Source organism: Mastomys coucha, unplaced genomic scaffold, assembly GCF_008632895.1.
Source record: "Mastomys coucha isolate ucsf_1 unplaced genomic scaffold, UCSF_Mcou_1 pScaffold4, whole genome shotgun sequence".
Classification (NCBI taxonomy): domain Eukaryota; kingdom Metazoa; phylum Chordata; class Mammalia; order Rodentia; family Muridae; genus Mastomys; species Mastomys coucha.
This window is the reverse complement of record NW_022196910.1, coordinates 42442820-42461322: the sequence shown is the minus strand read 5'-3', so window position 1 is coordinate 42461322 and position 18503 is coordinate 42442820. Positions and strand designations below refer to the sequence as shown.

At 39.3% G+C, this 18503-nt stretch overlaps 2 protein-coding genes across 3 annotated transcripts in view; one reads left to right on the top strand and one right to left on the bottom strand.

Moving 5' to 3' along the window:
- Window positions 1–16217, bottom strand: part of Zfc3h1 (zinc finger C3H1-type containing) — a 52114-nt gene extending 35897 nt beyond the window's left edge. For both annotated transcript variants that reach the window (XM_031350343.1, XM_031350344.1), the window contains exons 1-3: window positions 15327–16217; window positions 10144–10560; window positions 2390–2454 (exon numbers count right to left, since the gene is read on the bottom strand). In XM_031350343.1, the coding sequence (XP_031206203.1) occupies window positions 2390–2454; window positions 10144–10560; window positions 15327–15930 (1086 nt within the window). In that variant the 5' untranslated portion in view covers window positions 15931–16217. The remainder of the gene's footprint in view (window positions 1–2389; window positions 2455–10143; window positions 10561–15326) is intronic.
- Thap2 (THAP domain containing 2) overlaps window positions 16178–18503 on the top strand; it is a 16359-nt gene continuing 14033 nt past the window's right edge. Inside the window, exon 1 of the mRNA XM_031350345.1 lies at window positions 16178–16889. Within this exon, the coding sequence (XP_031206205.1) occupies window positions 16819–16889 (71 nt within the window). The 5' untranslated portion in view covers window positions 16178–16818. The remainder of the gene's footprint in view (window positions 16890–18503) is intronic.

Here is an 18503-nt window from a genome sequence, read left to right as displayed (position 1 = left end):
GGTTGCTGGGATTTGAACTCATGACCTTCGGAAGAGCAGTCAGTGCTCTTATCCGCTGAGCCATCTCATCAGCCCCTCTTTCTTTTTTCTTTTTTTTCTTTTTCTTTTTGGTTTTTCGAGACAGGGTTTCTCTGTATAGCCCTGGCTGTCCTGGAACTCACTCTGTAGACCAGGCTGGCCTCAAACTCAGAAATCCACCTGCCTCTGCCTCCCAAGTGCTGGGATTAAAGGCGTGCACCACCACCACCTGGCTTGAAATATAACTCTTAATTAAAACTCTTCGGTGTTTGTGGATTTAAGAAGTTTGGAGAATCCTTTTAAAGTTAGGAAGAGGAAGAAGAAATAGTTTCATATTCTAATACATTAAGATTTTCACAAAGCCTTTTCTAACTGGCATTGTATAACTATACTTTCCCTAAACTCCCTAAATTATTTTTATTTGCAAGTATAAAGAAAACAGTAAATGCTAGCTAATGACTTCACTAGCATTTCCCCTTTCACTGTTGAAAATTACAAGTTAATACCACATGTGCTCACCTGGTAAGTCTGTCTCAGTTAACCATATAGCCCAAGATAGGCATGAGCTTGAGCTCACTATAGAGCTCAGGTTACCCTTGAGTACATAATCCTTCCAGACTCAATCTCCTGACTTGAAATTACAAACCTATACTACCATACTGGGTTCTAAATAATATATGCAGATGCTCTCAAAGGCCAGTAAAAGGGTATCAGATCCTCTGAAGCTGGAGTTATAGGTGGTTATGAGCTGCCCAATACAGGTGCTGAGAACCAAACACCAAGAACTCTTGATTGCCAAATCATCTCTTCAGCCTGCATTTTCTTAGGTCATATGTGCTACTACTATTTATAGCTACCGTACTGAATAGTACTGAAACATTTCCATTTTTAAATAGAAGATTCTACTGTTTACAGATTTAGATTTTACCAAAAAGTTATCATTTTTCACTGAGATTACTCTACACAATGACTCCCCTTGCAAGGAAGCAAATATCACTGATGTTGTCATAGAATTATAGATGGTATTTAAAGTAGCTACTCAAACTCAAGATCACGGAAATAGGGCTCAGAGGACCTCATTCAGTTCTTGCCCTGACATCTCATTCCTACATAAACTTAGCTCTTTTTTTTTTTTCTATTATTATATGCAAGTACATTGTAGCTGTCTTCGGACAACTCAGAAGAGGGCATCAGATCTCATTATGGATGGTTGTAAGTCACCATGTGGTTGCTGGGATTTGAACTCAGGACCTTCAGAAGAGCAGTCAGTGCTCATAACCACTGAGCCACCTCTCCAGCCCCAAATTTAGTCTTTTAACCTATCCAAATGTATCTTTCTTCATCTATGAAACTTGTCAACTTACTTCATGGTTACTGTGAGGATATTAAAAAACAAATATTTATGAATATGTATTCAGTATCACATTATCCTTCCTAAATTCAAGACCATCTTTCCTAGAATTTGCATCATTTTAGTTTACAACAACAAACTGAAATCACAATAGAAGAAATCGCAAATATTTCAGATCTATAAAAAGAAAAGGCTTGAGTTACTCAATACATATCAAATTTTAAACAATGTTTGATACTTCAGTACTTGATTTTACTAAAGCCTTACAACAACCCAGAGAATACATAACATTAAACTCATTGAAGGAACACAAAAAGCCAACGAACTCATTCAGCTAACTTTCTTTTCAGTTAGTAAGTAGTTAAAATGTGATTCCAGATCAAGATCAACCTAATTCCATTATTAAATGGAATATAAAACACACACACACCAAAAACAAAACAAAACAAAACAAGACAAAAACCTGGAAAATAAACTCTGAATCAAAATTAAGCAATTCAGAAATAATAAACAAAAAAATCATCTGTAGATCTGAATTATACATCAAGTTAATAAAGTTTAGATTTAAGTGGGAAGAAACTCTAAGAAAACTCTCTAAATGTCTAAATAAAGTCACAGCAATAATTTCAAAATAAGGCTGGTGAGATGGCTCAGCGGGGAAGAGCACCAACTGCTCTTCGGAAGGTCATGAGTTCAAATCCAGGCAACCACATGGTGGCTCACAACCACCCTTAATGAAATCTGACACCCTCTTCTAGTGTCTGTAGACAGCTACAATATACTTACATAATAAATAAATAAATCTTTAAAAAAATAATAATAATTTCAAAATAGACTATAAATTGTGCATGGTAGCACACACCAATACTCGCAGCAACCTGGAAGCAAAGGCAAATTTGAGACCAGCCAGAGCTACATAATGAGATCAAGTCTCTAAAGGGAATAAAAACAAAAGAACAGACTACAGAATGCAAGTATAGGTCATATAGAAATATTCAATCCCACAAAGTAGTATCTTACCTTTTCAGAGAGAATATCTGAGGCACTAATTCTTCTTGTTAAATTTTGCTCTTTATCTTCTAATCCTTTAAAACAAAACAGCGTCTTTTGAATATTCTAAAATATAGTCACAATTAATCCAAAATGAAAATAACACTAAAATCAAAAATATATTAAAGGGTGTCTTTATTATGGCCTTGTTTTCATGACCCACAACCAAAACAAAAGGATTCTATTCTCTTAGTATATACAAATAAAATTATACAAATTAAAGGGAATGAAGGACAGAAGAAATAGCTCAGTTTATAAAATGAAAGCCAAAGATGCTGGGCAGTGGTGACGCATCCCTTTAATCTTAGCACTTGGGAAGCAGAGGCAGGCGGATTTCTGAGTTTGAGGCCAGCCTGGTCTACAGAGTTGAGTTCCAGGACAGCCAGGGCTACAGAGAGAAACCCTGTCCAGAAAGAAAAAAAAAAAATGAAAGCCACACAAGTATGAGAAGCCAAGTTTGATTCCCAGAAGCACATAAAGAGCCAGGAGTGGTGGCTTGCATTTGTAATCTCTGCACTGGGAAGATGGAGACAAGGTGATAGAGCTGGTGTTCATTAGCCAGACAGCCAGCATGATGAGCCCCAGGTCCCAATGAGGGACCCTGTCAAAAAACAAGCTAATAATCATCCTAAAGAACATCCAAAATTGACCTCTTATCACACACACACACACACATACACACACACTGAAAGAGAATGAAAGAGAGAAAGACACAGGCAGACAGACAATGAAAATATAAATCTGACCAAGCTTGTAATATCAGTCTCACTTTAAAACTGATATGGAAAATGATGCAAGTATTAAAAAAAGATAATTTGATAAAATAGCTTTAGAATTAAAAATAATTATTTAGAATAAGAACAGTTAATCCCAGCACTTGGGAGGCAGAGGCAGGCGGATTTCTGAGTTCGAGGCCAGCCTGGTCTACAGAGTGAGTTCCAGGACAGCCAAGACTACTCAGAGAAACCCTGTCTCAAAGAAAACAAAAAAACAAAAAAAACAAAAAAATAGAAGAACAGGATTTATGAAGTAGATAAACAAAATAAACCTTCATTACTAAATAGCGAAACCACAATGGCAAACCAATAAAAACCAACTTAATATTTAGACTATAGGTTTATGTATATAAAACTGGTCATTTAGTAGAACACAAGGAGGAATAGTTTACATAGCAACAAAATTAAAGATTTTCAGATTTTTAGCCTTGGTCCTAGACTTCTACAGTATTATCCCAAACCTAATCTCTAATAGCTTTACAGATCATACAGAAACAGTTATACACATAATAGCTTCTACAGTAGTGCTGAGATAGAGACCTGACTAAGTTCTAACAAAGTTAAAACTTGGCAGCTTTTCAGTGGGACACAACTGAAGTTGTAGGTTTAAATTGCAAGCCTAGTATTTTAAGGTTTGTTTTTATCCATAATACCAAACTGGTTAATATTCTAAACATCCTAATTTGGTTGCACAAGTGAACCCTCTGGTGAAAAACATACAGATTACTCAATAAACAGAGAGTAATTACTCAAGCACCTTAGATAAAACAAAATGAAGCAATCACCAAATTTGAGGCAGATCCCTTTTCTTCTAAACTTAAAAAAATAAATAAGTAAATTTAAAAAAACCAAACTCACTCACTCATTCCTCTCTCTCTCTATATATATATATATATATATGTGTGTGTGTGTGTGTGTGTCTCTTTATATATGTATATATATACATGTGTGTGTGTATGTGTATATATATACATATATATAAAAATTCATTCTAGTCAGATCAGGTGGTCCAGACCTAAAATCCAGCTACTTAAAAAACTATGGTAACATGTACAAAGCCTGTCTGGTCTACAAAGTGAGCTCAAAGACAACCTGGACAACTCACAGAAGAGGGAAGCAAAACAAAACAAAACAAAACAAAACAAAAACAAACAAAAAACCAACAAGGCTTCTTCATTCTAAACTTAAAGATGTTGGTGTATTAGACTATGTTGAAAGCTGGAAGTGTGGTTTAGTGTTTAAGATTTACTTGTCTAGCCTATATGGGGTTCTACCCTCAGAAATGATGAAAAAGAAGAGGGAGTGGAAAGGAGGAGAGAGGAAAAAAGGAGGGGGAAGAAAAAAAATTTTAGCCCAACATAAATTTCACATTTACCTATGCATGAACTTCATCTCAAAGAAACAGTAAGAGGGGGGCTGGAGATATGGCTCAGCGGTTAAGAGCACTGATTGCTCTTCCAAAGGTCCTGAGTTCAATTCCCAGCAACCACATGGTGGCTCACAACCATCTGTAATAGGTTCAGATGCCTTCTTCTGGTATGTCTGACAACTACAGTGTACTGTAATACATAAAATAAATAAATCTTTAAAAAAAAGTCTTTCAAAAAAAAGAAAGAAAGAAACAGAGAATATGTACCTCCAGAACATATATAAAACTGACTGTATGATCTGAGTCATACAGGAAATACAGCCATGCTACTCTCACACACCAGAAACTCACTGTTCTGAACCATGCCCTTCACACCTGGTGCTAGAGCTCCAATAACACTCTGTGCTCTACTCCACTTCACAGGAAACACTAAGAACCTTTGACCTTTACAAGCACACTTCCAGTCTTTTTTAAAGTTAAGTGACATATTCATTACAGTACAGTGCATTTTTTAAAAATTCATTTAATATATAAATATGCACTACTACTTTCTGAGATCACATGTATCACTATTTTCATATACCACTGATAAAATGTTTTTTAGTATAGTCATCTTCTTTTTTAACTTATTTAATCCCAGGACTTGGGAGGCAGAAGCAGGTAGATCAAGGCTAGCCTGGTCTATATAGTAAGTCTCAGGCTAGGCAGAGCTATTTGATGAGACCCTGTCTCAATAAATAAAGTAAAACAAAACAAAACAAAATAAAAATACACATGTACCAGTATAATAAAATCCATCACAGTCAAAGTAACAACAATTAGACAAAACTAAAAAGGCTAAGCAAAATAGGCATAGTCTTCTATTAAGTACAAAAAGTGCTATCTTTTTCTCATACATGAGAATCCAGACTTTCATCTGGCCATGAAACATCTAAGAATGAATTAGGGTATCATGCTCTATAGAAAGTGGCAGAACCTCCTCTAATGTAGCACAGCATCAAATACCTATTAGAATGTACCTTCTGAGCACAATAGCAAAACAAGAAACCATGAAATTCAGATAGAAGACTTTACATGTCGATTATAAATGCAGGTCATTGCTTAAATTGATCTTGTGATTAGTTATACACTATTCTATCAAGTCTATCCTCTATGATTACTCCAGTGTTTTTAAGCGATGGGGTAAAGGTCTCACTATGTCCTCCTGCCTCCAGCTCCCAAGAACTATAACCACAGATATACACCATCATACCTGCTATTATTTCAATTCTTATCTAGACTCTCCAATATGTGAACGGCCTTACAGTTTCCAAGGAGTTGAATCTTACTCCTGGGACCGCATATAAGTTGGAGTCTGCATGCAGACTGTAGTTAAAACAGCAACAGTGATATGTCTCAGGAAAATGGAAAATCAAGGACATAAAAATTAATAACTTGGGCTAGAAAGATGGCTCAGCGGTTAAGAGCACCGACTGTTCTTCCGAAGGTCCTGAGTTCAAATCTCGGCAACCATATGATGGCTTACAACCATCTGTAACAAGATCTGACACCCTCTTCTGGGGTGTCTGAAGACAGCAACAGTGTACTTACATATAATAAATAAATAAATCTTAAAACTTAAAAAAAAATTAATAACTTGCATGGGAAAAAGTATTCTTTTGTTTGGTTTTTCAAGATAGGGTTTCTCTGTATAGCTCCGCCAGTCCTCTCTCTGTAGGGCAGGCTAGCCTCCAACTCAAGAGATCCATCCACCAAGCCTCTGCTTCCTGAATGCTGGGATGAGTGCTGAGATAAATGGCATGTACCATGACCAGTAATGGAAAATGTATTCTTTAAAAAAGAAAAAAATGAAGAAAAAAAGAGGTATTTGTGGTAGCATTTATCTTTAATCTCAGATTTCAGAAGGCAGAAGCAGAAAAATCTGGGCAGTTCAAGGCCAGTGTGGTCTGGAGTTCTAAGACAGACAGGGATGCTTGTTGAGACTGTGTCTAAAAACTAAAAATAATAATAATAATAAAAAGGGGGGAAAGGTGGTGGTGGTGAGGAACTGGGTTAAAAGCACCTATTATAGAAACACCAAAATTTCTCTTTACTAAGGAGTATTCTCAACACTGCAGCCAGAGATCTTTTGAAAGTTTAAGTTCTTTTACTAAGAACAGAACTTCTAAGAGTTCCTGCTCCACTTCACCAGAACTTAAAACCAAAGTTGTATGTTTCTAGATGCTGTGCCTCCAAAAACTATCTGTGGTGGTTTGAATATGCTTGGCCCAAGGAGTGGCATGATAAGGAGTTGTGGCCTTGTTAGAGGAACTGTGTTACTTTGGGTATGGGCTCTGAGACCCTCCTTCCTAGTTGCCTGGAAGACAGTCTCTCCTGGTTACCTTCAAATCAAGAACTCTCAGCTTTTTCTCCAGTACCATGTCTGCCTGGATGCTGCCATGCTTTCTGCTATGATGATACTGGACTGAACCTCTGAACTTATAAGTCAGCCCCAATTAAATGCTGTCCCTTGTAAGAGTTGCCTTGGTCATGGTGTCTACAATGGAAACCCTGAGACACCATCTCTCATTTCCTCTCTAACACTCTTCCTTAGTAAGATGGCTTCTTGTTATAATTTATGGCAGGAATCCATCTGCAGCAGGGTCTTTATTCCAGTCCATAGATCTCACTTTACGACATCTGAGAAACCAACAGAGAGGGGTTTGTTACACTAAGGCCACTGAGTCCTACTTTCAGAGCTCACAATTCAATAGATCTTGGAAAAAGTCTAATATGCTGTATTTCTATCAAGCTGACAAGTAATGCTAGCCTGTCTTTAAAATCAATGATTCTTTGCCCAGAAATCTCTTCTTCCAATTATTTATTTGTCCTTTCTTATAGTCAATAAATTTTTGTTTAAATCACACCTTCAAATGAACACTATCCTGAACAACCTACTAACATTTATCCCAATACCCTACTCCCACCTTTAGGGTGTAGTATTGCACATCTATAGACCCAGATTCTCAATTGCATGAGCCTAGGAATTAGAGATGAGCCTAGGCAGCAGAATGAAAGGTGGGACCAGAAAACAGAAGTAAAAAATAAAAGCAAACCTATGGAGGCATACACAATTTGTTCATTAATACTTGCAAGAGTCTGGAATAAAGTACTCAACTAGTTTGTGAATAAAAAGAACCACTGAATTCAGCAACTGGATTGTACAGAACCTAGCCAAATGTAGCTTTAACACTGCAAAGTGTCTGTGCTGGGGTAGGGACAAAAGATTGTATTGGGTTAAGGAAGAAATAGGAATTAAAATACCGAGCAGGTACAACCTAGCTTTGTATACTTGAGGTAGGTACTGGGTTTGATACATAATCACACACAAAAATGCTGCCCTTACCAGGAATCCTAGTACATACCATTTTCTTTGGAAGTTACAGCAGGAAGATCACTAGAGACAAAGAGTTCAAGGATAGCCTGGGCAACATCAATACTGTATCTCAAACAGGCAAATTCACCATCATAGTGGCAAATTTTCAATAAAACTTAATAGATGATCAATCAAAATATAAAGATCCAGGGATAGGTTAGTCATACAAAGTTTCCTAGCATGTGCCAAGCCATGGATTCAATCTCCAGTGCAACAAGAACCAAAAACAATATCCCAGAAAAGAAAAAAAAAAACCCTCCACCTAAAACCCAGGCACTTTTACTGTCAAAGCCCACTCCATATTCCAGGTATGATTCTAATCTTAAACTACTCTATAGAAGAGCTTAGAAACCAACCTTAATTCATTTTATGGATATCATAACCTTACATTAAAATTTGGCAAGAAAAACGGGGGCTGGGGGGTTTTATGGTTAGAAGACCAGACGAATCACTTGCCAACCTTTATATAAAAATACAAACATCCCAGGCTGAAGAGATGGCTCAGTGGTTAAGAGCACTGACTGCTCTTCCAGAGATTCTGAGTTTAATTCCCAGCAACCCACATGGTGGCTCACAACCATCTGTACAGGGATCCGATACCCTCTTCTGTGTGCATGAAGACAGAGCACTCATATAAATAAATAAATCTTTTTAAAAAAATACAAACATCCCTCTATCATATGCATTACTACTATAGAGTCATACATGGAAATACCACTCATTAATTAAAAACAGGAATGAACTAGTGATAATACAAATTGACATTTATGAATTTCAAACAGAGTGCTATGTGAAGGAAAAAAAGCCTAGAACCAGAATACAGGGCTGATAGTACCAGCCTACAATCCCAATGACTTTTGAGGTTGAGGCAAGAGAATCACAACTTCAAGGCTACCTTGAGCAATTTAGTGAAACCCTGTTGAGAATCTCACTCAGCAATAAATTGCTTGCTTAGTAAGTAGGTGTGTGGCCACAAGTTTAATCCTCAATAACGTAAATAAATAAACAAGCAAACTATATGATACAAATTTATGTTACTCTGGAAAATCCTAGGAGCAGAGCACTAGTCACCAGATGGACTAAGGATTAAGAGACCTGTTAAGTATTAAAGGAATAGGGGTAATAAGATTAAGTCAGTAGGTAAAGCGCTTGTCCTACAAGTCTGCTGATGACACTCAAGCATCATACACACATACACACATACAAGAAAAATATTATAAAAATAAAGAGGCATGTAACTTAATTGTAATGGCTGGTGATGATTATCAGTTATTCAACTGTCTACATAAGTCAAAATTTAGAGAAACTATATAGTAAAAAGTACATTTTATTGCATAAAAATTATATCTTAATAAAAAGAAAATACTAAACAAGGACTTTTAAAAACAGTATATAGACTAACTCAGGTATAAAAAGGCAGTTTAAACACTACAAAATCAATTAATATAATTTGCAGTATTAACTAAGAGAAGTTAAAAACTCATTGCTGGGCAGTGGTGGCGCAGAGGCAGGAGGATTTCCAAGTTCAAGGCCAGCCTGGTCTACAGAGTGAGTTCCAGGACAGCCAGGGCTATACAGAGAAACCCTGTTTCGAAAAACCAAAAAAAAAAAAAAAAAAAAAAAAAAAAAAAACCCACAAACTCATCAATGATGAAAAAGATGGCTAAACTCTAAAATCTATTCACAAATTAAAAAGTTTCAAACTAGGAATGGGGTGAAAACTTTCTTTACCCAATAAACCTTAAAGACTCACAAATTTACAGAACACTAAAGCAGTAAGTCTGCCCACTATCATCACTTACTGTCCAACACATGTTTAAGACCTGGATAGCAAGCGGACCAGGGCAAAACCACAAAGGATTAGCAGTTTGGAATGGTGGCACATACTTGTAATCCCAACACTCAGGAAGCTGAGGCAGATGGATTACATGTTTCAGGCCAGCATGGACCACTACACAGCAAGTTCCAGGGCTGCCTGGCCTACAGAGTGAAACCCTGCCTCTGCCAAAGTACCTAGTAAACAAAACTTAGTATTTAAGTAATAATAAGACCTAAAGAAAGTACAAAAGAACTTACAGAAAATTGGGACCCTTAACTCAAGCAGACTTACAGATTTTTAACTAAGCAATCTTTAACGAAATTAACTCCCAGCATAACCCATTACCTTGGCTAGCATCTGTAGTGCTGGACTTCAAGGAAAGCTGCTTTGCTCCATCTTTCCCTCTTCTTACCCGGTTCTTATCCCCTGGGAAAGTCAGTTTTTGCCTGAGTGGTTTTAATTCAAATGCCTGAAAAGTTTTGACCTGTGACTTCTCCTCAGGAGCTACTTCCTTACTTGGGTCTTTTGTAATACTAGCATTGTCGCTGCTTGTTTGGTCCTCAAAATGCAGTGTTTTCGGATCTTCCTGCACAGTCTCTTCTTTGCTACTCAGAGCTAGTTTTTCATCCTTGTTGATGCACTCTAGTTCCAGTTGTATTTGCTTATACTTTAAAAGCAAATCTTCAAAAGTTTCTTCCCCACAGTTCTCACTTTTGGATGAATGATTCTGTTTTCTTGACGGAGATCTTCCAAAACTTTTGGCTGAACAGCATATTAAGGAAACCAGTTTCCAAAAAATTTCCAGTTAAATTTAACAAAAATACTTTTTTTAAGTTATAGATGAATTTTTCTCCCTTAATTTTTCAAGATGAACTGATATTTTTAAATTACTAAATTCCATTTAATACATGTGCTGCTAATGCCTGCTTATGTGCCCATATTGCAATTTAACAAGTATCCATACAAACAGTCCACTTACAAAATCATTAGTGTCAGAGATTACCAGCTGAATCCACAGGTGGTCCACCCAGTTAGGCTGTAGCATCCTTCCTTCTGTAAGTATTACAGAAGGAAGCAAATGGATGTTAAGGATGCTTTCTGAAGAAAGGGGGAGAAACTGTCAGAGATGTTGACAATTTACACTTCTGATAATCAGGAGGGAATCTTCTTGTTTACTAGTTTCTTCTCATTTCAAATTAAAAAAAAAAGATAAAAAACGAACACTGACAATTAGTAATGTATGAAATCCTTTAAAAAAACTAATACATAATAAATTGAAATTTCACCACGTGCTAAATCTGACACATGCAATTAACATAAAAGCCATGTGATAAAAATTAAAATTTAAATGGTACTCAAAATGTATTTTCTAATTCAAACAATTCATAAATAGGAATTTATAAATAGGAATTTCATTCTAGAAATTAAGAAGTGAAAACTTGGGAAATCTGTATTTTCAATGGTTGTAACATAACATAGGTCTTTTCTGTTTAATAATAGGACAGCCATGGAAGATGTTCAAATTCCTGACAACCAATTCAAATATGGAACTCATGGCTAAATATTTGAGAAACAAAGCAAACTTCAATGTAAAACTCAATAGTCCTGCTGTTAAAACTCTTCTCACACAGCCAGTCAAGTTTCTTAAAAGAATAGTTTCTCAATACCTTTCTTTCCTACCGCCTAACCAAATGGAACCAAGGTTTTATTAACTCAACAGAAACTGATCTAGGTTTATAGACTATTATTTTCAAACTTCATTTTACCTGATTTCTCTGCATCATATATTAACATTGTACACCACTGTTGTCTCGGCTTCGGTGATTTTCATGTCTCCTCATTTATCTACATTTTTTTAATATTTCCTAACTTCTTTTTCTTCAATGCTTGAAATGATGTTCTGCAGTCGTCAAAATTCAGTTTTTTTTTTCATTGAAAACATTCTAAAGTACTCCCAGTTTTACCTACCACATGAGAGGAATCTGAACTGATAAGGTACTTAGGATTCTCTATTGTCCACAAACAAGACCCATCATGCTAACAAAGTATCTTTATAGATTATAAAACTTCAGCTCATTCCTTTAAATTCTCATTAGAGCTCAAAGTCTTAGAATGGATGTGTTCATTATCTGACCTGTGCTTACCTTCCCAGTCTTACCTTTCCCCTGCACATCACGATTTATGAAGTTTTGTATCTAGGCTTCTATTCTTCAACTGTACGGCAACTCAAGACACCTCCTAAATGAAGCCAGAATTATTTATTTTCCCTGTCCATTCATGAATTATGTGTGCATAAATACAAGTATCAATATTCTAGCTGAGCCATCTAAAGGTAGAATTATAGTAATAAAAACCAAATAAATAGTAAAGGCATTACAGACATTTGCAAAGGGAATAGATTCAATTTACCAAAAAGGTAACCTAAGAATTGAAAATGAGTAAAAACAATTAATTTAGGGTCATTAACTATCTTAAACAAAATCCTTCCCACCTGTACAGCATAATTAGGATCAGAGCCAACACCTGTTTACCTAATCTAATTCTAAAGTTTGTCAAGATGTTCCTTCTAACTCGCACTTTTATGTACCAGTTGATGATGCTATTGCCCAGTAATAGAAGGAAAAGTAACAACTGTGTGGACTGGAGAGGATGGCTTAGCTGTTGTGTGTACATATAGCACTTTCAAAGGAGTTCAATTCCCAGCACCCATGTCAGAAGGCTGATGGCTGCCTTGTAATTCCAGCCCTGGGGAATCTGACATTTCTGATTTCCTGGGGCACTAAGGCGACTGAATATATACACATAATCATAATCAAAATTAATAAAAGTAAATTTTCAAAACTGCTTTTGTATTAAGTATAGTGCCAAATGCCTTTGATCCCAAATACTATAGAGGCTGAGACAAAATTGGGAGCAATTTTGCAGGATTCTTTCTCCTAGCAAAATTTTAAAAGAACCAGTGATGTAGTTTTAGTAATCAAGCCTTGGGTTCAATCTTCAGTACTGGGGGTGGAGGGCAGAGAGACAGAGAAACACAGTGAGAGGAGAGGGGGACAGGGAGACAGAAAGAATGATTTTTAAATGATTTTTTTTTTGGGGGGGGGGGGTTCTGAGACAGGGTTTCTCTGTGTAGCCTTGGCTGTCCACTCACTCTGTAGACCAGGCTGGCCTCGAACTCAGAAATCCGCCTGCCTTTGCCTCCCAAGTGCTGAGATTAAAGGCATGTGCCACCACCGCCCAGCTTTAAATTACTTTTAAACCTGATGTTTTAAAGGAGGAGCCAGTTTTCAACCTTAGCTGCAACCTGAAGTGAAAATGGGATGACTTTACTCATCTAAGACACTGTGCTAACTAACTGTGTTAATGCTCTTCTGATTTCCAAGTTTAAAAGGCAGTTATCCATGGGAGGCTGACTGCCATAGCTTTGAGCCAGCTGGGCTACATAGTAAATTCCAAAGTAGCTACAATGTGAACCCATGTCTCCAATCAACAATAAAAAGAACTGACACAGAATCTTGTCTACTCTGTTTTCTTTGAAGTTGCAAGTAATGTATCCTATTTAAGTTAAAAAATAGTAACAATAGCCAAAAATTATACTCAAGATGTTTCATTTCTAAAGCAGTTAAGTGAATCAGAATTACACTCAGTCTTTTCTAGGCAATATCTGTAAAGTAGCCACCTTTATAATCATAGTAGACATATAAATTAAGCTGAGTATGATACAAATATTAAAAAAAAGTGGATAAAGCTTTGTATCCAAGTTTTATTTGCTCACATATACAAAGCAGAACTCTACCTCTAGGGTTGTTTTCTTATATTTCATGAGAGCAATAATACAGAGAATCAAACCAAGCACCTTGTTCTTAAAGTGCTGCATCTGAAAAACAATCAGCAAGACAGCTGACTTGTGAGAAGCTGTCAGGGCAATTTAAATTACATTTGCACACTGGATAATTAACCTACACTCCTTTTGCAATGAGTACATAAAAATGTGTATACAGCATAATCCCCAAATAGTAGCACATGAACAGACAAAAAGGTGGAAGCAGGAGGTAGCAGGACTATCACACATCGAGACAACCTTTGAATAGCCACAGCTGAATTGCCAAAGGGTCTTCAGTATGATGGTTTCTATAAAACTCTATTTTCATTTGTTTCTCCAATACAAATTACAAATTTTTATCCAGGTAACCTTAAAAAACATGTTTCCATGTATTTAAACATCCTTTGATTTTTAATTCAGAAAGCAGATCCATGGCTGGCTCATGTTTGCACATAACTCTGGGTAAAGGTTATCTAATCTTCATAAAGTACATTGACCATCTTTTAAAAGGTTACCTACCTCTGATTTTTCTCCAAAACAATCTTGAAATGCTTCTAAAACAATGATAGGTGATAGAAGTAAAATCTTTTTCTGGACACTGGAACCAAAATCTGTTCTTTATATATTCCTTGCTCACTTCTCCAACATTATACCATCTGGCAAAAGCACATCTGGCCTAAAGTTCTCCATAAAGATAATTTTGAGTATCTTCCAATTAAGTGTCAGACATACATTTTATAGAAAATATATTAAACAATCATTACATGATGGGAATTATAGCCAGTAATGAAAGTGCTTAGTAAACTATTTTAAAGAGTAGAAGTCAGGATATATAAACCCATAATAAAACAGGAAAGCTTTTGACAATTAATTTCTTAGCATAAATCCCGAGTAAACTTAGTAATGTTAAAGATAACTGAGAATAAGGTTAGAGGGTGCAAAAAGTAGGACATTTCTTTTCTACTCGTCCATACTTTACACATCCCTCCTTTTCTAACACACTAAACTAAAAGTGCTGGGAAGTTTATCTTGCTCTGACCTACATGTCAGCAACACGAAGAGTTACAAAGCCAAAATGAGAACATAGGAAAGTGAACTTAATGCATACAGCTTTCCCAACTACTTATGAATTTAAAAGATCTGAACAGTGAAACTGTTAAAAATAAAGGATCTACACACACACACACACACACACACACACCCCAAAGGGCAGCAATGGGAACGAATAACTCTAAAAGTTTAAGAAAAAAAAAATCACAAGAACAGAAAAAATTACAGAGGAAAACTTTACGAGTCTGTCACGATGTAATATAAGTAACAGTATTCCTCAAGATGTTTGAGTACTTCTTTTCTCTAATAATTTAAGTCGATTTCCTATTAAATAAGAAATCCCAGTGCTAGCAAAAAGAGAAAACAACAAAACCCCACAAATACCAATCTGGGCCCCTGGTGTCCTGTTAAAAAACCCAGGCTGTATTTGATTTCCCTGGCTGACCCGAATCCATGACACAGTCACATCCAAGAGCAAAAGACATCCGGTGAACCAACCTACGAAAATAGCGGCGGAGTGTGGCACGTGACAACTGGCCGACGAGAGAGCAGAGACAAATGAGTGGTTCTGAAAAGTTAAAACTCCGGGACCTAGCCGCGACGCCCAAGGCAGCTCCGGCGACACACCCAGGGCGGACCGCCACGTTAAGGATACAGCTCTTGCGGGGTGGCGAGGGCTCTCGCCAGCTCTGGCTGCTGCCGAATCCGGATCCCGCTCCTCCTCCTCCTCCTCCTAGAGGAGGTCTGCACCCTGGCTTGCCTCCTCGCTCACCCACTCCTCGTCCCCGACTCCAGCGACTCCCACCCCGGTAAGGCCGGCCTCGAAAGCGGAAGCGGTCCAGAGCTAGGTGGCTCCGCTCCCAGAAGGACGGCCGGGGATTGCTTTCCGACAGGGACCCCGAAGGCATCCGCACCGGGGGCGGATGAGTCCGGAACGGTTCTTTGGGTCGGTAGCTGCTGTGTCCCCTGAGGTGGCCCCGCTCGGACGGGTGCCGCGAGCGTGAGAAATTCCTCAGCTGCTGCTGGGAAGAGGACGAGGACGACGACGAGCCGCCGCCTCCCCCGGATCCTCCGCCCCGGGCCGGGGGAGGAGGCCGCCGCCGCGGGTACGCTAACAGCCCGCCGCCGCTGCTGCTGGTGCTGCTGCTCCGGCTCCGGCTGTTGTTATCGTCGTCGCTGATCTCCCCATCTTCCAGCTCCCCTTCTTCTTTCGGCGAGAGGCCGCTAGAGGCCGGGGTCGAAGTATCCGCGGACGCCATCCGGGGAGCAGCGCTGTCCACGCTACCTCAAGCCCTCCGTCCGGGGACCGCCCGACAGCTGCCTTCCCCTTCCTCCTCCGCCCTCTGTCCTAACGGACTCGGCAGGCGCGGCCTTCCCGTACTCGGACGCCTAGCAGGTTCTGCTCCCCAACTTCCCCGCACCCCAGATCTCTCTCGCCGGACCGTCGCTAGCCAGTTCCCTCTCCTAGCGCCCCCTTGCTGCTCTTCCGCCTCGCGAGAAAGGGTCTGTGGAAGGAGGCCGTGTCCCGACCGTCATTTCCCGCGGCACGCCGGAAGGCGACTTTCCAAGTCTCGCGAGGACGAGAAACGCGCCGCGGTGCCCGCCGGGATTTGTAGTCTCCTCTTGCGCCAAGCTTCTCCCCGGGTCCCAGCTGTCTTACTGTCCCTAGCATCCTGTCTGCGGTGGCAGGGGGGGTGGGTTCGCGTCCGGGTAGCGGGCCTGCTCTTCAGCCGCAGACCTGAGTTTCAGAGTAATTAGTCGGTGGGGCAGACGCCTGCCATCTTCTCATTCATTGCTAGGGCGCCCCTATCTGAGACGCCATCTCTTTGAGACCCCGGGAGGTGGGGCGCGGAGGCGAGGAGGGGGAGCCGGTGTGGCCGCCATGTTGGTGAAGGCGACTGTCTGCGCCGGGAGCTCCAGCACGTTGGCTCTGCGGGCCTAAACCCGCCATATTAATAAAGAGGAAGGGGAGCGGACCCTCCCTCCCTCCCACCCTGCTACTGTGCACGCCCCTCTCCCCTCCCCGCTCTCTGCGGCGAGCTGGCGGCGCCCCGTCGCCTGCTTCGTTCGTCTAGCGTTTGACAGAAGCTTAGCGGGCAGCGCGGCAGAACTGGCGTAGGGTAGCGCCGAATGAGGGGCCCGGGGAAATGCCGACCAATTGCGCCGCGGCGGGCTGTGCTGCGACCTACAACAAGCATATTAACATCAGCTTCCACAGGTAACCCTGGGCGGGGAGAGGGGAGGGTGGGAGAACGGGGGAAAGAAACCGGAGCCTAACCAGTCTGAGTGTCAGTGGTGTCCAGAGAGCAAGGTCCTCTGATCTTAGTCACTTGCCCAGCCGCGAATAGCCTGCAAAGGACATCACTCTTGTCCTTTGTGTGTGCTTTCGCACATCTGGGAATATTTGCTCCTTGTTCCGAGGAAAGTTTACCATATTTGCAACAAAAAAGAAAGAAAGAAAGAAAGAAAGAAAGAAAGAAAGAAAGAAAGAAAGAAAGAAAGAAAGAAAGAAGGAAAGAAGGAAAGAAAGAAAGAAAGAAATCCGAGTTATTGTGCCTTACATTAAAAAGTGATGAGGATAGCTTTATGTCCTACTCTTTTATTTTTATATCTTAGACCATGCCTTGAGACGAATGACGCCATAAGGGAAAGCTCATATCCCGTTCAAACCAGCAAATCACTTTAAAAGCCTGCTGTGTTCGAGTTAGAATTAGGCAATGTTCAGTAGCGGAACTGACGTGAGAAACATTTCTAATAGTCACACATGGTAACTGAGTCGATGACAGCAATGTAAATAAGCAGTATTTATCAAAGAGCAAAAGGAAGAAACTCACTCTTGTACAGAATCACACCCCCACACACAATATAGGTTTTGGTTTTCTTTGGTTGAACACGTAGTCATGTCTTTAGTTCTGTTAAGTTAAACTCCAAAGCATTTGAACACCGCCTTGAATATAATAGGTACTCAGTAAATGGTCAGTCACTTTTCCTTCAAGAACTACCACCAGCCTGAAGAAAAGAAATGCTAAAAACATAACTGAAAACAGTCCTGATTTTATACACCCTACCATATACCTTGTGATCTTAGAATATAGAAAATATCTTTGCTCTTTTTCCTACCTCACTATTACTACATGCATTTGCTAACTAAAAGCTGCAACTTTAAAAACCCTTCTGATGTTTGTTTTTTAAACTATTTCATGCAAATGTAGAGCTTATTTCTGCTGGCTAGTGTACCCTGGGTCCCTAATTGCCTGACATTATGCTAATGATGTAGAAAGTTCTTACCCTCAGGGATTTTAGAATTGAATAGAGGAGTAAGGCATAATTACAGTTGAGTGCCTCAGAGAAGACATTCAAAGAGACTTAATTTAGCCTCAGAAAGTCAAAGGACACTTCACAAAAGAGGTGGTATGTCAGATGAGACCAAAAGTCGACATAGATTTGCTCTTCTATATTAAAGCATTTTCTGCTTTGTTCCAAGAGTACTTGAAGAAGCCCCATGACTATGAAAAGACTAGCACGATTAGATTTACATAATAAAAAGCCTTCTGACTACAGCGGAGAGTTGGAGTGATGCTTACAGTGCGAGTCAGGCATTGCCAGAGATGGATTTGTTGAGAAGGAAGCCTTATAGAATGTTAATCTATCTGCTATATCCTTCACGGGAAAATTTTGTTACATGTCAACTAAAATAAACATTGATGCTTAGCTGTGGGTACAGGAGCACTGAATGAGTGGAGTTGAGTGAACTGTAACAAAGCGAGCCCAAGCCTGGTGTCACCACTAAATTCAAAGTATAAGAGTTGAACAACAGAGAGCTTGGTGCACT